Here is a 22468-nt window from a genome sequence, read left to right as displayed (position 1 = left end):
CTAATTGTAACCTTCAGTCCTCATTTGTGACATTAAAACAAGTTCAGAAAGATGCACCTTAATGTAAGCGAGAAAGTGTTTATTATTTGGTCATATCAGGGTTGACTCCTTTGATTCAGTAGCAGTACCGGAGTATATTAAACTCGGGCTGAGGGCCAGTCATGTGGCCGTTGGCCAGTTTTCTGTGAACTCTGATATGCAAACTAATGAGTTACTACAGGGCGTAATGTTCTTCTAGAGAACGTCAATCCCACTGTGGCTAATAAACTAAATCACATTTATTCATTCCTTGAGGCTGGTGGTTTTAGAATAACTTTACAAGCTTTCAGTTTCACACTGAAGCTCACAGACTCTGTTTTGTAGTTAACAGGTGCAAAACAAAGATTCCTAGATGGTGTCTAGGTTCTCTCCCATCCTACTTGGAAATGGGAATTATGTGAGGACCATATTCCCACAGCACAGCTGATCACAGCAATCAACACTCAAAACGCTACACTGGCACCCTGACAGGTAGTGAAAGTGGTCATCCAAACATCACCCAAACACCGCTTGGTAGAAACAGCAATGGCGGAAGACGCTCATGTGCACAGGGATGTTCCGGCTGCTACCCCAGAAAGATCATTTTACATGCGTAGAAAGATCTGCAGAGTGAAACACCTGCATATTTTTTTACTGCTGCAGATAGCAGAAATCTTCAGAGCCCACACAGGGGGTTAAGAGAAGGTAATACTCCCTCCGAGGAACCTGAATGAAGATTTATGAGGATTCTCTGCAGCTTCCATATTTAACAATGCAACAACCATTGCCCTTTTGCTTTTCTTTTATTGCACATGGCTGGCAGGAAATAGGAATTATCTGCCACTGTAGTAAACAAGTATGTCATAAATAAAACTGGAACCATAAAGCATGTATTAGTGTTTTGGTACAGGCTTATTTACTCTTACCTTCCTCTCCCTCATCATCCTCAGATTTCAGGGCTTCTCTGGAGTACATGGCTCGCCTCAGGTTCTTCCTTTCCAATACAGTTGTATTATCATCTACTGTCTCCTAGAAGACAAAATGGGGAGAACTGAAAACTCTTATCAAGTGTGAACAGCCTCTTTGTTGAATTGGTTTTGACTACTTCATGAAAAGAAAAATCTAAAGTAAACTGCAAGTGAATCATGCAAGTTGTGGGTCAGTTAACACAGATAGATTTTATTGACTGTAGATGATTAGTTCCACATATTTTGCATCCTTCTGCCCAAGTTGAAATATGTGAACCAATACTAAAGGAGTTTGAGATCTTGTTTATGTTGTATGCACTATAGACACCAGAAGACTGTTGCATAGAGGATGAACAGAAGTGGCCCCGGAAGAGTTTTTTGGGGCACCCCAGTGTTTTTCACTTACCCGTGTAGCTTGTGATACTGCTGGCCACTGGTGATAATGTTCATGATCTTTGAGACATTGGGGAAGGCCATTTGCATCACACTGAGTTTGTCAAAGGCAGTGGGACATCAATAAAGCATAATTCTGACAGTATTGTGGGATTTTACCTGTTGGAAGTAGAGCTTGTGGAACGTGAAAACATGCCCCAGTGCATTCTGGACCAGGTATCATGGCACATAATTTATAAGATTGTGATATTTATAGGTATTTTTTAAAAAGCTCCAACAAAAGGGGGATCATGGGATGAGGAGACAAGCTTTTAGAGATTTTGTAGCTCAATAGTTTAACTCAGTGATTCTCAACAGAAGGGCTGCGGCTCACAAAGGGGCCCCAGCTGACTTCCAAGGGGGCAAAAATATGACTAATTATAATTTAAAATGAGCATTGAAATACATAGAAAACTATAAACCAAGTGTAAACTGTGTCTTGTTTGACCATTTTTATAATGAATAAACATTTTTCCTATTATTGTAATGCTCTATAATATTTGATTGGGTAGATATTGTGAGTTTTTATGAATGGGAGGGGGGATATTTTTAAATTCAATGGGGGGCTGGTAGTAAAAGAAGATGAGAACCCATGGTTAAAATGTATTTTGTGTATGTAAAGACCACACTGTCAGTTCTGTCTGCCACTAGAGGGCCTTTCAGAGACTTCAGTACAGTAAATAGCAGACACTGTTTTGTATTCTTGCCATTTATTCTCTGCTCAGTATACACTGTTTCTTATGTGGAGATTAGTTTCCCAGTCTCTCCCCACAGCAACCATCACCAAACACTCGTAACTAACGTGTTTGATATTTTTTAAATCCTCACCCGCTAAATGTGAAACAAATGTACAACTGCCATACATAATCAAAAAGGTTGAGCATTTACTGTAGCACCACAAACCAAATCAAAGTTCCCCATTAAATAAATTGTATTGTATCTCATTCATCTTCTGCAGATCACCTTCTCAAACTCTCGATCCTGTCTGTGCATCAAGGTCTTCCACTGCTCAAAGAGTTCAGGCTGAGAGTTCTGGATGTCCTTCAGGGTTCCCTCTGTCTGTATGCTGCCATCCTTCATAGCAATGATCTACAAACAAGACAACAAACATTCAGTGATCCTTCATTTATTCTCCTAACAGACCCCTGATACCAAGAGGTGAACCCTTGAGAAAACCAATCAATCTGTAACGCGAGCTGCCCATCCTGACAAATTAGAGTTGATATGTGTAAGTCACACTGATTTCCTAATAGAGTTCAGTGACTTTTCTCTCAGGCCTCTATTGATTTATCAGGTGGCACGGGGGAGGATATTAATCACCTAAACCAAAGCCAGTGAGAGATAGAGACAACAAGCTTTATTTATCTTAAATAACAATGAGTTTGACGGTGACAACAAGCATCAGCTTGAGAGTAAACTAAAATAAGAGTGGAATTGATCAGACGGGTTTGACCGGATGTGCATTAGAAATGTATGATTTGAGACTCAAAAATTTATTCCAGAATGTTTTAAATTAATGATGAACGAATATACCATTAACAACACAAAAGAATGAAAAAGTTAGTGGAACATGTCCAAAGTTAATGTGATAAACTAAACCTGTGGTTATTCTGTTGGTGCCATTTGGACACTTGTATGAAGTGTGAGTTTGATGTCCTAAATCAGTTTGGAGCCAATGCAGGTGTTTAATATTTGTGATTGATGAAAATGAATGACATTACTTTGATGGTTTGGTTGGTTTGAGCTGCAGTTTGATTACTGCCATCAAATATCATCTTAATGGAGATTTAGTTTGATTTCCTTCTGCTGGCCAGATGGTCTGCTTTGCTCCATTCAATGCAATGATGAATTGTGCTATTAGGATTTGAAGGTGAATGTGAACATCATTCAAAGTCCAAACGGCTGTATCAGACTAGTCCAAATGGGTTTGTTTGGCACGAGACACACGTCAAATATACACCTCTTATACACAGAATTAAAAATGTGTTTGCTTTTTTCTATTGGACGATTTAGGTCAATTTATTTTCATTCATTGACTTGCAAAAAAATATTTGGTGTAAAGTTACCATATTTCTGTATTATTATCACGGACATAGAAAAAGCGTGGCCAGAATTTACATTTAGTACATTGGGGATGATATTTTTGGATTGTGTTGGCGGAGTGATGCTGAATCTAGCACTCAGGATCAGCCTGCAAGATGTGAAATTATTTTTCGCTGCGTTCGCCGCATTACCTGATTTGCATAATTCATTCAGTGAATCTGGTGCTAAAGAATGCAGACCGTGCATGCATCTACAAGTGACAAACTCGCTGATTGGCAATGCAAGGTGCAGTTGACGTAGGATATCCTAAAATTCCAGGCAACCGATATTCCTGCCCAATTAAATGGAACGCTTCTGTTTTCCCGATGGGAAAGATGTATAATATGTTTTGAGTGTGTGCCTATGTGTGCGTGTGTATGACGTACCCAGTCTGCATGAGGAAGATACTGGAGCTTATGTGTTACGAGCACTACGGTTCTCTTCTCCTCTCTCAACAGTTTGAGGATGCCCTCCTGCATCAGGTGATCACTCAGGTGGATATCCAGAGCTGAGAAAGGATCATCCTACAACACACAAAAAAAACCCATGTCATACATTTATAAAGTATATAACAATATAATCACAGCGATGCTTCATCGTAAACCTCAAAATTAATGAATCAATAAGCACGTTTGTGTGGAGATTTTGGGGAGTTTTTCTCATTACCCCACAGTGAAAAATAAAATACTGTGTGATTGGTTGGGAGAACATTAGGGTTGAAAAATGATTTTGATTGGATTATCTGCTAAATTAAATTTAAACTATATGTTATGTAAGGGATAATGTACAGGCAGCCGGTTGTTATAGTTGGCTAAACTTCTATAGCGGTGAATGGGAGACTACCACAAATATATTTTGGGGAATCTCATTTGCTTAAATGGCAAAAGAAAAACGTAACGATAGCGTCTACACTACTTTTAACTAAATGAGAAAAAAAAAGAGTCAGTCAAAAGAGAGAACTATGTCAGATTTACCGCGACTTCCATTGATTCTGTATAGGAAACACCCTTGCATTAGCGTTAACGTGTTTTTAGTTGATGCAAGGGCAGGGGTTCAATTGGGACTTGTTGTGTGCCGGAGCTCTGTGGGGGATTCTGAGTGGTGCGTATTCGAAGCTTATAATCTTATTCATTTACAAAGTGTGAAATATAAGTCGTAGGAGCCCTTTGCAATGAACAGTAAAATGCTGATCAAACTCATTCTAGATGCCAGCAGTTTACAAAGCATGTAAGAATAAAATCTTTCTGTAGGCCTGTGCCCTTTCCTTGTGTCAATATCAAATATCTTCAGTTATTAATGTCCACAGAATTGTGTGTATGACTTTTCTGTCCAAGGGTCATACAACATTCACAATGATTGAGATGACCCATTAACCATCAACAAACGGCTTTAAATGCTTGAATTTGATTAAAATGACATAATTTGGAGGTCAAGCGCACCGGACAAAAAGCGACATCGCTCGTCATGTCTACAACTCGCTAATAGGCAGTGCGTGGTTAGGCAGAAAGGAAACAAAGGTGCATTCCGAACAGAATCTCCCTCCGAATGGCCCTTCGGGAAGAGGACACCATACATAACAGCACTTATTCTAAATAAAGAGAAAATGATGTTGTTTTATTGCTAGATTTACCAATGGAATTTAAACCGATCAATTGTGTTTTTCCCTTCAGAGCTTACATATCAAGAGTTACTCTGCGTAGAGAGTACGGCATAGAAATGATCATTTCAGAATGGAATGCAGGGAAAGATTTCTGCGTTCACGTGGTTAATGTACGACTGCGAGTTGGGTTACTACATTACATTTAGACCCGTTTTTCGGCGATTATCAATGTAAGTGTAAACACTGACTAAAAAGGTAAGTTGTTACTTAAAGTCCCAATGAAATTTAAAATTTTTATTTTTACTTATTTTTTCAGCGTATAGTACATAGCAGTGCATAGTAAATAGCTTATAAATGTGGGTAATTTCCTTTATAAAATTCATGGTCCCTCATAATCTTCAGTTGAAATCTGAAAATGCACTTCCGCCCTGAAATGACTATCCATGACGCAAATAAGACGGCTTGGCCGGAGCCGCACACATGCGGGGATTATAGCAAGACAGTCAGCCGATGTGCCGGGGCTCTGCCCCAGATTGCCACGGCCCAATTTAACCCCTGTGTAAACGTACATACATTAAAAACAATATATATATATATAATAAACTTTGGAGGATTTACCGAGCTGATGACTGTCATCACAGGCTTGTGAATAAGGTCCATAGTCCTTGACACCAGCTCGGCGTGTAGCAATATGACTCATAGACAGACTACGTTTTTATTTAATAACATACGCCGATGCTCTGGAGTCTCAAATCACTGCGTCATGTGTATAGAAGCAATAGGACCTACCAGAAACACCACATTGGTGGTTTGATAAAGAGCTCGAGCCACACTGATCCTCTGCTTCTGGCCTCCAGACAGAATAATACCCTAGAAAGAGAAATTAATGAACGATGGAAGAAAGAACTAGAAAGGTTGTAAAAACTTTTTATGTGGAACAAACAGAAACGCTGAACGTTTTCCAAGTTAAGTGTCTATAAACAAAACTGGCAAACTCAGGAATTTCATCCTCATAAGCGCTTATTGTATCAACCTTATAGCTTATAAATGCAATGCCAGATTAAATGTTTATAAAATGACGATATTAAAAACCTGTGTTCTGCTTCACTTCCTCAAAATCAGAAAAATCTGTTAAGATCTTGCCAAGATGAGAAAGTGTTTTCATCTCTGTGAATAAACTGTAGACGGTCTGAGGTCGGGACACACAGACTGAGATATGGGGATTGATGGTGTTGATTCTGCACTGAGGGTCTTTAAATGAGGTGGAAGATTGCTGGCCGTATAACTAGAGGAGCTTTTACCACAGCTATAGCAGCTTTAAATGTGAAGTAAAATGTGAATGAAAGTACAATCAAGCGATGGCATCATGTTAAAAACTGCTTAGATACTAAAACATATTGGCATCAGTACAAATGCCAGTCAAATCAAAATAGCACATTATACGTAAATGAAACCATACCATATATGTTGTACTAAAAACATTCCAGATGGCTGATAATGAAATGCGTCACAATAGTCACATGGGCGGCACACTGACCCGCTCTCCGATCACCGTCTGGTCTCCTTGTGGCAGGATGTCAATGTCCGGCTGGAGAGAACACGCTTCAATCACCGCTCTGTACCTGAAAACATCAGAGGAATGAAAACAGCTGGCTGGACACTTAACAACGTGTGCTTTTCTAGCTGCAATACACTTTCCAATGTCAAAGAAAAATGTCTGTTTTTAACTGCAACAACAGCAAAACAGATACAAAACCACACTGTAATAAACAGCACTACATATTGATTTCACCATAATCAGATATGTGCCAATATTCAATAATACAATGTATTGCGGTAATGATGTACGATATTTTTATCAAGCGCACTTAAAATAATATTTAGACATAGCTAATCTGATTTGTTTACTTTAGGAATTGAGCTGGTTATATTTAATGAAATTATTTCTTAATGGTATATTTAAATGAAAAACAGGACAATGGACATTTTTCATCATATAAAACTCTATATTGTGATAACATAATTATATAAATAACATACTAATATAATATATACAAAAATGTGATCCTCGCATACAGTAAACAAAGCAGAGTTATTATAGTTTTGTTTTTAGTTTAATTCAGTTTTATAGATATTTTGAATGAGGTTTTTGTAAATCTTAGTTTTAATTTTCAAGAAATTTGTTGTATTCTATTTAGGATTACTTTATTTTCAGGGGGTATTTCTTTTTTATTTAAATTTTAGTGCCTTAAACAAATTTTTAGGCCAATATTTTATTTGATTTCAACAGAAACATTTTCAAAGTTTTAAATGTAGTAAACTAAAAAAAACCTTGAAACAAAGCTGTCTGAAGGGAAAATGACTGTCGAAGCGCACGTCTTAAAGGTACAGTACCAAAAACAGCCTGTTTAAGGTCCAGAGAGAGGCAGCAAATGGTCATGAATGACGGAAAATGACAAAATATGTTTAGGGCAATAAATGTTGAATAACATTACAAATGGGCTTTCCAATAAATGGACCTTTAACAATCTCTGTGTACAGACACTGTTGACCCACACACACAGACACACACATCTGTCTAATGACTGAAAACTAGTGAGTGGAAAATTACTTAATCCGTCAGATGGAGAGGGAGTGTTGGTCTATAAACATGATAAAAAGTAAGGCAAACACTTGACTTATCTACATCACTAGGGCAACAAGATGCTGAACACACGATAATGTGTACCATTAGCCCTTAATGGAAGATGGGACATGGTGTCCTGGGAAATATACTGTGCCTACAATTTAATATTATATAGTCATTGTTAAAAGTATAGTCGTTCTGTATGACTTGAAAAAGTAAGTGAAGGTCGGTTACCTTTGCTTTATTAATGGCATCTCAAAGGTGATGTTCTCGGCCAGCGTGGTGTTGAGCAGCCAGGGCTTCTGGGATGCGTATGCCACAGCACCTCTTTTCCTGTCAGGGGGGTTGCCACAACATCAGTGATCTCCTCACAACACCAATGTTGCTCTTAAATATAAAAGAAAGGCTTGTTCAAGCTTTTTAAACTGATCTTAACTATAAATCATGACTTTAAGATATTAAATATTGTTTGGATTGAGAAGCCATTGAATCTTAATGACTGCTATTGCATTTGAAATGCACCTTTAAGATAAAGATAGCAAAATAGTTAACTGAAAGATTTAGCGAGTGCATTCAGAAATTTAAGCTACAAACCTGAGATCTAATGTGGTGTGTGTGTGTGTGTTTGTGTCCACACCTGATATCCCCATCTCCAGCTGCATCAGAAGGGCTTAAAATAAAGAAAGTACAATACAAATCATTATAAAATGCTATTTGACAAATAATCGTTAATATTACATGGCAGTCTTGAAAACTTGATTCTGATTGGCCAGTTGTGACCACCCACAACTATTCACACACCACTCATCCAGATACTTTGAACTTTCAAATAACTTACTAAATGTAACATAAAAATGCTTAATGAATTCAACCAAATTGCATGTTCGTCTTGTTTGTACATCTTGTCCTCAATAGTGGCATAATGTAGATACAGTTGGTTAATATCGCAAAATGTTTAATAGAAGAGCACTTTGATTCATGTCAGGGTCCTGATCATCCTGTCTGGGTCTATTCTGTGATAACAACCGGCTGACTGTGCATTATCCCTTATGTTGGTTGCAGATGTAAAATAATCTGGATTTGGGTAAATTTAGATTTTTTTAAATTCATATAGATTTTTTTTACGCTTACGCTATTAAACTTTTGTACACTTACTATTCCAATTTAAACTCAACACTGTTGAGATCTCTTCAGAACCTCTAACGGAGACATTTGTTGTGAGACCTGAGAGGCAGGAGATTTAAGTTTTCATTCGCTCTCCATTTAATCTCACTGATGTCTATGAGAAAAATCTGCGATATTAAAGGAAACTTGATTTCTTCGTATGAGTGAGAACCTTAAAGAATATAACCTCTCAAGGATGGCCTGTGACCTCCATCATAGAATGTTTCTCTCTGTATCCTGCAGTGCTACAAACCTGAAATGATGTTGCTGATGCGATGTAATAGGAGGCCGGATACGGTATATAGTGCTGTGTAATCATGTGTGGGTCAATCGCTAATGCAGTGTAGCTGAGCGAAGTCCAGATATGATTCAGGGTAACACAATTGTAATGTAAATTGCCTTGTCATGTCGTTCATGATCATTTTCTGAGAACATACAGTGAATAGATTCAGCGATTAAGATATACTATGATATCGCTTCAAGTATTTCATGCAACATGTTTTCTATGTACATTTTCCCTTATTTCAAGTTGTTGGCAGAACGGATTCTGATTTGTCGCTTTCAAACCAAATGATCAAAGGAAAAAGCTTGTATGAGACTGACCCTCTCAAATAATCAGGAAATCCTATGTCTGCCCTTTTGCACACATCATTTTTCCTTTCAGTGAAATAACACGCCTTTCACGAAATGCTCTTATTGTAATAATACCCCTTATCTTCAAAAAATAGTCACAGAATGATAGCTGCCAGGGGTAATAAGAGACCCCCTTTCTTGGCAGCCAATTCAGTCCAATTGCCAAGAAACACACATACGTTAACTCACACACCCTTATTCACACAGTAGCCCATTGTGAAAGCACATGCTGTTTTATTCATGACCAGCGTTTTATCAGCGGCACCAACTGTCACTGCACACATCAATAGCCCCTGTGATAGCCATCAAAGAGCTCCCTACCGAGTTGGAGTATTTAACAGACAAACATATTGAGTCCATTCATTACTGTAATGTCTTTAGATAAGAGCGAGGATTACATGCATCTACTTTGCATGCACTAAACGCCGAAAAAACCTAGAATGGCGCCTTTCTCTTTCGTAAAGATTCCTTTTACTATGTGTAATTTTAGATGCTTTGTATTGGCAGAATGTACAGTATATGATGGCAAAAAAAGCCCCGGCAGACAGTGCAGTGTTCTGAAGCCAATGCACTGAATCGTTGGTTTAGCCACATGCTTATGTTAAAATAATCTGCAAACATTTTCTGAACCTTTTCTGACAGACTCGATTTGAATAATTTGAGTTTAGCATGTTGCTACCATGGCTCAACACTCGAATGATCAGATGAGGTGACTGCAATGAACTATGTAACATTGGTCTATTTTTCTACCCTTAGGAGTAATAAAATATTATACTTTTTTAAATAAATAAGAAACTGTAGACTAAAGCGCCCTTCATATTATAACAACAACTATAACTGAAACTATATTGCGGCAGTCCACACCAGCAGCCGATACATTTTTGTTTATTCTAAGCAAACGCTCTTCAGTGTTACTAAAATAAATGTGCATGGTCTCATTTTCAATCCCCAAACGTCTTTTCTTTCAAATATGACTGCAAAGGCTGGATGTAAAGCATATATTTTGCAGCTTGCTCAGACTTATATGAGTGTTACATCAATATAAAATATCCAACCGTAAGCAGGCGGCTTTCCGAACGTCATAGTTTTTAATTCAGACATAAAACCTGTTGAGTCCGGCATTCAAATGTTATTCGCCAATTTCATTAGCCTTTTCAAGTCAGTCAGAGATGATAGGTTCTCAAGTCAAGCCCCATTCTGTAGACACAACGTCTCGTTCCCTCCATCAGGGAACGGAGGTTACATACGTAACTGAGACATTATACTTTACTTCAGTTTTTTTCATATAGTCAATACAACATGCTACTACAGCAATTCTACCATATATAGTATAATTATTATAATATACTGTTGTAGACTAGTATTGTTCAGTTAACTGAATACAAATTTAATATAAATATATGTACTTACATGCAATGCCGCCATAGATGTTGGCCAAAACTAATTTTACTGTACTGTGCTACCTATTATGTTGTCATCAGGATCTATATTGACATTGTTGTTAAGATTTTTTGATAATTTCTACAATTACCAGCCACCCAAAATGAACGTTATTCTACAATAAATAAAATTCTGTACATGTGCATAAACAATGACATTTATATGATGTTGTCAAAGGGCTGAGTTTGGCTGAGAAGAACAACAGAGACCAAAACAAAGCCCAAGCAACACTACCACAGCGAATACTATCACTGGTGCAAAGTCTGACAGGACACACACACGCACACACAGTCACACTCAATGTGTGTACACACTCGGCAGGATGTATTAAAGGTTTGTGATTTCCCATTTTAATCTCATCATACGGACAAGACACCTACCTTTCATTTCTCTCTTCATCCACAGTGTGTGGCCTGCAAAACAATCAACAAAAAGAATTATATCTCGACACGATAAGCATGTTGCATTGTATCTGGTAAATAGTTTTGAGATAGCTGCTATCAAAAATCATTACCGAATTAATTTCCATATTTCATTTTTAATGCGCTCTATCATTTCCAAATGATTTCAAGTGATGATAAATATTCACATGATGCCAGAATATTAAAAGGTCTGAAGGTACCCCGAGTAAACATTTCGGAGCAACAGACACACACAAGACCTTTGTTGAAATTTAGTACATTGACCGTATACAAATAAAATGACAGAGAGTCGCATAGTTCAGAAAATAAGAGATTATAATGATAAATGCATGTTGAGATATCTTCAGAATTGCTAAAGGAGATGCAGATTTTGGAGGAATAACCCAATAAGCAAAAATGTTCCTCATTTGCTCTATACTCAAACTCATTACTGTCTAGAAGTAAGATCTGGGATATTAATAAATTTTTTTTACTACTTTTTTATTTAGTTACTGAAGGTCAAGAAAGGACGTACACAAACTAAATCTGTAAAGTAACAATGCAAGAATTGAAAAATTCGGCTAAACTACCGAAAAACGAAGAAACGATCTGCCTTGAAAATACAGAGATAATAGAAATATAAAGAGCTTTTCAGCTGCTTACAGGCCTTCAATAATTTCCATTTTTGTCCTGTGCTTTCAAAAGTGGACCACAAAACAAAGAAAATTCTGCAGTGCGTCCACGCGATAGCAGTTCTCCCCTCCGGCTTTGTAGTTAAGCTTGGACTCAACCTGTCAGTTTAAAGAATATTGCTGTGGACATCTCTGGTCGAACTGAAACATATTAATCTCCTTCAGTCGCACTTCTTGGACTGCTCAAAACTGATGATGTAAAAATGGCTTTGACTTGAGGGCCAACCATGGAAACCAGGTGACACGTACGGTTCCAGGAAAGTGAATAGACACCATACTGAGAGATGTGATTAAACCCTATGTGCCATTATGAATGACTCACATCGGTACCAACTGCACGCCAACTTTAGTCAATTAAAGTGTAATTCTTAATTCTGTGACTTAAGGTAACCAAAAGAGTAGCCTTACATGTAGATGATGTAAACAATACAAGCCTATAAAGGAAATAATGCCAATTTTGCATATGTTACCTATGACCTAATAAAATACAGACACCTTTCTTTTATCGTAGCTTCTACTTTGTAAGTTTGTGTTTAGGTTATGAAAAGTTTGCATTAGATGCCGTTGAGTCATTTATCTGGCCAGATCGTTGTCTGCTTGATAATTGTAATGAGTTATCCAGGTAGAACTTGCGCTGAACCTTACGATTCCCTTGTACATGTACAACAACCAGTCTGAATATTTTGCTCTGATGGTATAAACATGTGCTATGATGTTTCAATACTCAAGCCTGCTCTTAGAGTAGACTGCTGTTCAGGGACATATTGCTGTAAATCTAAATTTAGACATGACTACAGTAAAACATTTCATCTCTTCTCAGCTAGCACGGCTATGCAAGGCATACATAAAAATTGAGGATTTTGTCCTACAATAGGTGGACATTGACAGACTTATAACTGTACATGTATCACGGGGTTAGTACGCAATAGACCGAGCTCATGTGGCTACTTTGTGTCAATCTGACGAATAGTCCAGGTGTCATTTAAACTCTACATCATAATTGACATATTGAATTAATGCACGATTCTTCTGTGCATGTGACTTTAAAGGGATTTTTTTGTTATCTTTAAACAATATGCATTAACTTGCTCCACCTCGAAAATTACATTTCTTTCTGATGATGTCACAAATCATCGCACAGGAATTCCTTATGATGCGAATCACGCAAAAACGTATGATTAGTAGAAAAAAGCTAATTAAAGCAAAATTAAAACGTCAAAATAAGAGTGTACGGATTCATGTGAATTAACCACCATATACAAATATTGCTGTGAGATTGTGTTGCTAAGCAGCTACGTTGTTCAGCCTTTTCCCTCCAACTATCAAAGACCACATCCAGCTAGAATGTTTCATCATTCATTACCAACATATCAGGTCAAATAAAAACAAAATAGGAAACAATTTGATTTAGATCGCCAAAATGAATAACCAATTTCCTTGTCGCTGACCGATTACAGTATTTCAAGTGGAATCACATTGTCTGTCCTAAACCCAGTGTTATCTTAAGTAAACCCTTAAATTGGGCTCAGCTGATTGGCTGTTGCCAGGGGTAACTGGCATTCGAACAAACGCTCCGCTGCATTGTGCTTGATCCACAGAACGGCTCTTCAAAAGAGGTGTCCATACATCCAATCAACATTGTAGCTACTAATAGCCTGTGTGACGGTAGACGACACATCTGTAAAGGGGGCTTGATACGACGGCTGATGAGAACACTTTAGTTTGACCCCTGTAGGTCTGATGTGACATGTAGTGTTGGGAATATAAAGGCCTCTTATGGGCTACCTTGTCAACAACATATCCTCAATTGGCCTTGTTTAAATCATCATTATGGCATTTATCTTGCAATGAGTTAGGAACTGAGACCTTTTAAAGGTGAAGAGGTGCTTCCTATTGCATAAGACCGGAAAAAAGCGCGGCGTGTTCGATGATCGTTGCAGAAACACCGACATACAAAGATGAACAAACATATTTGTAAGTAAATTATAATGACAACTTAAGGGGGTACTTCACCCCAAAATGACAATTCTGTCATCATTCACTCACCTTCGAGTTCCAAATCTGTATAAATGTCTTTGCTCTGGTGTAAATATTTTGCCCCCATTGACTATCATTGTAGGAAAAAATACAATGGTGGTCAAAAGTGCCCCAGAACGGTTTGTTGTCCTACATTCTTTAAATGTCTTATTTTGTGTTCAACAGAACAATTACAATGATAAAGTAATTTTCCTACTACGAAATCTGTCTGTTATAAGCATTCTTCCAAATATCTTTCTCTGTGTTCATCAGAACAAAGACATTTATACAGATATGGAACAACTCGAAGGTGAGTTAATGATGACTGTATTTTCATTTTTGGGTTAAGTATGCATTTAAAGGTGCAGACTATAACTTTTTGCCTCAATATCACCATCTCTGGTTGAAGCATAACATTGCAGGTTTGTTTTGAACTTTTCTTTAAGTGGGTTTACTGCAAGTCAAAAGACGTCAAGCTGACAATAACAGCTCCCACAGAATTGTAACTGAAAGCTCAATTATTATTATTATCATACAAGTATTTACAGTTTAACAATGCAAATCAGTGGAAAGCAATTTGGCGAGTTAAAACACTTTTATATAACCTTAACCCTTTTAAATGACCGACTTATGTGCGACAGTCAATTCTTACTTGTTCCATGTCACAGTGCCGGAAATCTTTTGCATTTCACCCAGTGCTGCCAGCAACAAAGATGATTTCCCACAACCCACCTGGCCGACTATCATAGTCAACTGACCTGTAGAGAGAATACACACCAATAAATAACCAACAAACAGGGTTTTAAATCATAAGGAATGGGTTCAATTGAACAACAAAAGTACATCTGCATGTGAGAAGAATGAATAAACGGACAGAAATAAAAACACAAGTCCCATCCATTTTGCATTTATAACAGATTCTTATATCAAATGAAAGCTCTCACTCTCAAGAATATCACTGTATATTCCACCAATCTACCACTCTAGCGTAACAAGCTGAATAAATGTCACATTTTTTTTCTGTAAAAGGAGAACATTTTATTAATTCACTCCAATGTGGTTACGGGACTCTTAAATTCCAGCTAAACCGTATGTTTAAACGTATCTGCTTTTATTTATATGTAAATAAGAGAGGGCGTGGAAATGATGACTAGAAGAGCGTAGAATAGAAATGGGATTTGGAAATTCTTCATCACAACCATAATCTAACATCTCAGAGCAACAATGCCACAGCATCTGCTACAGTGTCAATCTGATATGACTCACCGAAAGGAATCATTATTTCCACATTGGATAATGTTGGCGCTCCATCGGTCCAGCTGAAATAGCCATTTGTTATCTAGAACAGAGAACATTCTGAACATTCAGTTTATCTGTGTCCTCCCCTGCCATTGAACTGCCTGAGTACTGAGATAAACTGTATTAATCTCACTTTAATGCAGATATCTTCATCCTCCGCAGCCAGTGGCTCGTCCTCCTGCTCGCTCTGAATCCCAAAGCTGTTCCAGTCCTCTCTGACTGGATGCTTGCGGTTCACAACCTTAAGAGGCTGTATTAAAGTGAGAATAAGAACAACCCTTCAGCAATGATAACTCATCTGCGTTGAACAAAGTGCGCTACGTTAACATAATGACTTATTGATGTGGAGAATTGTACGGTATTCATTTAAGGTTTGGATAAATCCAAAAGACCTTGTGAAATAGTTGGAATTGCTGAAAATGTCATATCTGTGTTGACATATTTTCCGTTATTTTAGCGTAAATAGTCAACAGGCAGCATCTCACGTTGTCGACTGGACAAAAATGTCATCAAATCTCACCAGCCAACAACATGTAAACCTGGATAATCTTGTTGTTTTATTTTGGTAAAAAAATGCTATAAAACTTGAATGTAGAAGTAGAAGAATTTACAATTTACAATAGAATTCGTATGAAGACATTAGAAGATAAAGAATAACCAAAATTATGGATAAAGATTACGTGAAATGACAAAAACGTCAGAATCAGAAAATATATCAAAATATATCAAATATGAATATATACTTAAAATACTAGAAAACTATATATTTTAAGTAATTTTTTTATATTTGAATGTGTGTTTTTGGTGAATGAATAAATTTCGCTCTTAGTGTCTTTATGGCTAATCTACTTGACCTACCAGGGCCTGATACCAGGCGTGATTGGTTGAGTTGGGTAAAATGGTTGCTTTGGGCTCCTGTTCAACTCCGATCTCATCACTGGAGAAAAACTCGCTCAGCTTCTGCACACTGGCCACAAGACAATGTGATACATTGTTAGAACAAATTTATGTTTTTCTTCATCTGGACATCGTAAATGTTTGATACAAACAAATCTTTATTGGCCTTCTATTACTCTGAAATAAAACCACAGAGAAGAACATAAATTAAACTAGACCCAAGACTGATGGCTTCTGGAATGATGTGCATGGCTAGAAATGGATTATGTTGTAAAGACATCAGAAGCAGCAGATGCCCTGTGTATTGGTCACAAGTGTGCAGTTAGAAATATATTGAGACAGGTGACAAATGTGGGCTGTTTTCTACAAAGAGCTGATCTATGTCCTGTTCACAAGCAGATACAGCCTAATCTAAAATGTATTACACATCAGTGGATTGATGAGATTGAACCAAAGCAACACCGACACACATCACTTTAGGGAAGTCTAACTGTGACGGGGAGGAGAAAGAAACCCACAGCGCCTGCCGGAGCCGGAATGATTTATTGCGCATTGACATAGTTAGACCAATTCAGATGAACCCTGGTGGTAAATTAAGATCTGTAAATCCTGAATGTCAATGTCCCAATGACTATTGTGAAGATAGCTGTACATTCCACTACAATGGGAAGGGCACGGCAGAGTGTATAATCTATGTTCTGAATGAAAAATGGAAAATACAACAACATATACTTGATTATAATAATACATCTATTTTTGACTAAATCTAAGACAGCATTGCACATCACCATCCCAGAATGCATACATATATATAATTAATACAGAAAAACGAATTACTAAAATAATTCCATCAGGTGAAAAATTGGTCAGTAAATACTGCATGGATGTTTGCCAGCCATTTAATCTCAGACTCAGGTAAATTGTTTTTGTCAAACCATACCATAATAGTGTTACCAATCTACTTTCTACATCTTTATGTGTTGCGTGCATGTAAAGTTTCCCTAGAGTTTTACTTTTAATATTCTGAGCAGATTTTTCCACTCAAGGGGGCGTGTCCTTTGTGTCCTGGCATGTTCACATGGGAAAGTGAGCTCAATGCATACCCTCTGTTGTGAGTATTAAAGACCCTTCCATCTCCCAGAAATCTCTGCAGAAGTTGTGCCACTCGACAGCCATGTTGGTATTCCCCCTGACAGTTACAGATGTAACCCTGACATGAATTGTACCCTAACTTTTTTTCTAAACTTAAATTACACAAAAAAACATTTTTTTCTAGGTTTCTTTAGCTACCACGCACAGGCTGGCAAGCGGCTCACGAGGGCCCCTCCCAAAATAATTTTCAGTCTTTACCGACTGACGATTGGCTCTTTTTACCAGAAGGATGGACTTCCTAGAGTGACCATGTTGAGCAATGCATTCACTCCCCATTCATTGTAATGGCAGTGGCAATTGTATTTATTATCGTTGGTCAAACTACTGGAACCAATTCTAAATGTTCATCGCTACACATGGGCACCTGTTAACAGAATTACAGCCCATAAAAGGGGTTCAAGTTGGTCATCCATCACAGGTTTCATCTTGGTTAGGACACTGCATGTAGACAGCTTACATATGCTCTTGAGGTGAAGCAAAGGCTTTGTGGTTTAACTGACCTGACCAGGGCTTTGACGGTGGAGCGTACGACACTGGACAGCAGGAACAGAGGGGTAACCAGGATATGAAAGAGTGAGAGAGAGGCAAAGGCTACAGCAGGGGACAGGTCTGCATCGTCAGACAGATGCACATGAGCCACAAAAGTCTGAAACAAACAAACCAATGAGTATCTTTCATGCATCTATTTCATCTACTCCTGCATTGACTGTTGCGTCTACTTGAGCATTAGGACTGTATTAAAATCTTCAGAAAGAGGTAAGATGAAATTGCTGACCAATAGCCAATAAAGAACTAAAGAGTTGTTGTACTTACAGTGAGTACTGCAGCAATGGGAATGGCTGTGTTCATAAATACTGTGAAGACAAAAAAAGCTAAATTAGTAAAATATGTCTCTGTAATAACGTACCAAGTACATTGTATGAGTCAAAATGATCGATTTATCGTTTATGCCCAAAATCATTAGGATATTAAGTAAAGATCATGCTCATGAAGATATTTAGTAAATGCAGAGTTTTACACAGTTCTGTCTCCGCCAGATATGGTCATATCCTAACAATCCATGCATCAATAGAAAGCTTCATTATTCATCTTTCAGATTATGTAGAAATCTCAATTTCTAAAAATTGACCGATAAGACTGGTTTTGTTGTCCAGGGTCGCAAATGTCTTAAATATGAACATTCAGTGGCATTTAACTTCTGGACATATTGCAACAAAACTGAAAACATCTTTGGGTGTATTATAAAACATATGTAATTCACCTCTTGTATGATGCTGAAAATAAACAGCAAGACATGATCCAACAGCCAAATGCGTATATGTTTGACGCATTCGCACACAGACCAAACATTTGAAAAATACAAGCAGTAATAGCAAAAGTATTTACTGTGTGTACGTTTCCTTAAATGTCTACTATGTACCAAGTAGTGAGGACATTTGAAGTTGAATTACACCACTACTACCATTTCTCCAGTGCCCAGGTGAGCCAGCAATTTCATTAAAACCTGGACACGGACATCAAGAATGATTCACTTGATTCATGAAGCCTGACTTGCCATACTCCAGTAAGCATGATCTATTTCTCCATTACCTCGGAACCAAAACTCAGTGGTCCTGTTACACTCCATGAAATATTCTTGCATCTCATGCACTTGCTTCTAGAGGTTTGAGAGCACATATTCTTCCAAAATGATTGTGATTATAAATAACAAACTTCTCCAGAAAAGACCAAAATGCACAGACTTGTTTATACACCAAATTATTCTCTCTAATGGTCTGTTCAATGTTGGGTAAGTTACTCTGAAAAAGTAATTAATTACTAGTTACTAATTTCATATTCAATTGTGTTATTTTATTACTGTACAAATGAGTCTTTCTCTCCAAAAAGTATTTTATGACTTATTAATAACTACTTTCCATATCAACCTTGATTATAATTAATTTTAGGATAGACGTGAAACGGCCTATTTAATCAATAACTACATAAATGATTCTTACTAACTGATCAAAGTATACAAATGTGATTAGTGATCGATTTAGTTCAATAACATCATAAGTAACTGTTATAAAATTACAGAAAAAATAAGAATAATCCCTTATTTCACTTTTCAAGGGAAAACTCATGATGGTCTGCTCAGGTGTAATTTAGCATCTGTCAATTTAAGCCCCATACCATCTTTTCAAATAATTACAAAACCGTTCCTGAGCACTTACCACTACTGCTCAACTGTTTTTTTTTTAATGTCAAGTTTTTTGCTACAGCCCTAAACCCAAAAACAATTGTTTCACTATAGCACATCCCTGCTGGTTCGGATTAATTGAATCGTTGAAATCGCACACATTTCCCATAATCGCCATCAGATCTTCACATTTCCTAGCACCTTAAATGAGTTCACAAGTTCAAGTCGCGACTGAAGCTTCAAAGAGCAGTTTGGCGAAAGCAGGGATAGGTCTCCTCAGGCATCAGTATGATTGGTTTCTGGAGTCAATGTGAGCTGGAGACATTGCCATCACATCACTCAGCAGTAAACTATTTTTAAAATATAACTGCAATTCCTGTGATTGCGGGTCATGCTGTGGCATCTTCTTAAAGTGAGTTTCCTCTCAGAGAGATGTTTACCTCGTTGTGGTGAATAGGGAACATTCAACAAAATTGGACTAAAGGGATAGTTCACCCAAAATTGCCTCACCATCTTGGCATTTCAAACCTGAAAGACTCTTTATTCTGCAAAACACAAAAGAAAATTGAGAAGAAAGTTGGTAACCAAAAAGCAGCTGTACCCATTCACTTTTATCTTATGGACACAAAACCAAAGCAAATCAATGAATGCCAGTTAACAACATTCTTTTGTGTTTTGTGGAAAAAAGAAAGCCATAAAGGTTTAAAATGACAACAGGGTGAATGAATGATGACAGAATTTTCATTTTTTGTGAAAACTTTAGAGGGTGTCATGAAGGTATCTTTATCGTTGTAGTTGTTGTAATGTCAACTCTGCTATTCAGTTGTTGGTGTGGTGTCTGGGGGAGGGCTCAGATCTATGGACCATCAAATATGGGGTTGGCAAAATGATGCTGCAAAAACTGTCACGGGCCAAAGATGAAGGATGGCTATATACAGTATACAGCTTTCGCAATGATTGGATAACATCATCATGGTCCTTTGAAACTTTGTTAAATAAACATCATTTACAGCATAAGCGGCTTAAATCAAGAAGTTAATGAAGAAGCTTGATCCAATACATTATGAAGCCACTCAAAAGAGTCTCTTTGTGGCTTAAAAACAAGTCCTGCTCATCCTACAAAAACCTTGGAGACATAAATCGAAAAATTTTTTGCATAAACCAGTTGCATAAATTTACCCACTGAGTTAGGACTGCGTCTTAAAAACTATACTCATTGACTAGCAATTAGTTAGGAATAATCAGTTTTACTTTTCAGATTCCAATTAGACCAATAATCTTTTTTATGTAACTGACTTGAAGACGTCATGACCAGTCTTTGAGAAAAATGTTGATGACTAACTTCTAAGACTAGCCTAGTCAGTTTAAGTTTGAATAGGGTGACTTCATAAGGGCAAACTGGATGTGTATTGTATTGCGTCTCTTAAAAGAGACCAAAATTCACATCTTTAGAAATCTCAGTGGGAAAGAAATCAATGATATAAACAAAGCCATACACGAATCTGATGGCGCATCGCATCTCTGCATGCAGAATTGGCTCCTACTGAGAAACCCACTACTTGCTTGTGTTGGAAAAACGGAAGCAAAAAATTATCAAAGAGGAAAGTGTTCAGCACAGATGAAAGACTTTGTAACCTTGATTTAAATCAGAACGCTTGAGAAAACAACACCGTGCAAACAGCAGCTTTTGAGGTAACAAAAGAACATTCAATAATTTCTCTATGACTTGAAATAATCTAGTCTTGATTAGCCAGACATCTAACATTGACCAATGATCTAATGCTTTTCGCATGTTCATCTCTCCAAGAACCTCCCACTCGGACAGGAAGAGCCTTCTGACTGACTTGGAAAGCAATCAATCACATTTAGTTTTGCTGTTGTGTGCTGTTTAAAGGTCTGTAAATATGGCGTCAAATGCTGAGACCAAGCTATATCTACCCTTGGATTTGGGTTTTATTCTTATATCTTAAATCATTGCTCATGCCGACATTTCTTACTGGATATGGAAGTGTAGAGTGCGAAGGTCTGTAGGCTGGTCAGCTCCTTTCCCCGGATCTCCTCCACACTTGAACAGAAGATGTTCTCCCAGGCGTACAGCTTTAATAGTTTGATACCCCGCAGCAATTCATTGGTCTTCCTCAGACGATCGCTAGAATACTCCTGAATGCCACGTTAATTACACACAAAAACAATACTATGGATATTTATAATCTGCTGGGGCTTATTTCAGCAATGTAAACATAACCTTTGATAGAGTAGATGTATTGACAGACTATGGCTTTATTGCACAAATATCAGCCATGTTGACCTCCGGCTTTTGAGATATGAGCGTTTCTTCTCATTAAGCAGAGAATGTTAAATACTTACAAGTGTGCTTTTCTGTGTTTCCGATAGCTTGGTAGCAACAAAGTACTGCACAGGAGCCAGGAGGGTGATGACTGTGGCGCCTATCAAGGCACTTATTCCCAGGAGGTAGTAAAGGAGGATGATTCCGACTATGATCTAGAAAAGAGAGGAATCTTGACTTTCTTTCAATATCATTTTATACTTTATCTGTAATTTTCGCATTAGGACAAAGTAAAAGTTATTGCAGTTTCAAATAGTGCCACTAGGGGCGCAGTAGCTACACAGTTTGCTTGTGAAATAAAGACTGTGTTAATCGTCCGTAAATGTAATTCAATGGGACAATCAGTGACCCGGGACCACAAAACTAGTCATAAGTAGCAAAGGTGTACAGTACTTGTAGGGTTGGCCAACCAATACATTGTATGGGTCAAAAGTATTGACCATTTCCTTAATATTTAGATTTTCTATTAGTTGTATGTTGGCCATATATTGTCCTATCCTTACAAACAATACATCAATGGAA

The 22468-nt window shown here is 37.5% G+C and overlaps 1 protein-coding gene across 1 annotated transcript in view; it reads right to left on the bottom strand.

Moving 5' to 3' along the window:
• Nucleotides 1-22468, bottom strand: part of abcc8 (ATP-binding cassette, sub-family C (CFTR/MRP), member 8) — a 55007-nt gene that overhangs the window by 12151 nt on the left and 20388 nt on the right. Inside the window, exons 9-24 of the mRNA XM_079449795.1 lie at nucleotides 21967-22101; nucleotides 21597-21759; nucleotides 18234-18274; nucleotides 17921-18066; nucleotides 16230-16338; nucleotides 15505-15621; nucleotides 15339-15411; nucleotides 14725-14830; nucleotides 11344-11376; nucleotides 8364-8396; nucleotides 7961-8059; nucleotides 6638-6722; nucleotides 5890-5970; nucleotides 3887-4024; nucleotides 2382-2507; nucleotides 939-1047 (exon numbers count right to left, since the gene is read on the bottom strand). Of these exons, the coding sequence (XP_079305921.1) occupies nucleotides 939-1047; nucleotides 2382-2507; nucleotides 3887-4024; nucleotides 5890-5970; nucleotides 6638-6722; nucleotides 7961-8059; nucleotides 8364-8396; nucleotides 11344-11376; nucleotides 14725-14830; nucleotides 15339-15411; nucleotides 15505-15621; nucleotides 16230-16338; nucleotides 17921-18066; nucleotides 18234-18274; nucleotides 21597-21759; nucleotides 21967-22101 (1594 nt within the window). The remainder of the gene's footprint in view (nucleotides 1-938; nucleotides 1048-2381; nucleotides 2508-3886; nucleotides 4025-5889; nucleotides 5971-6637; nucleotides 6723-7960; nucleotides 8060-8363; nucleotides 8397-11343; nucleotides 11377-14724; nucleotides 14831-15338; nucleotides 15412-15504; nucleotides 15622-16229; nucleotides 16339-17920; nucleotides 18067-18233; nucleotides 18275-21596; nucleotides 21760-21966; nucleotides 22102-22468) is intronic.

The sequence above is a fragment of the Barbatula barbatula genome, assembly GCF_947034865.1.
Source record: "Barbatula barbatula genome assembly, chromosome: 25".
Classification (NCBI taxonomy): Eukaryota; Metazoa; Chordata; class Actinopteri; order Cypriniformes; family Nemacheilidae; genus Barbatula; species Barbatula barbatula.
This window is presented reverse-complemented; position numbering and strand designations above follow the sequence as displayed.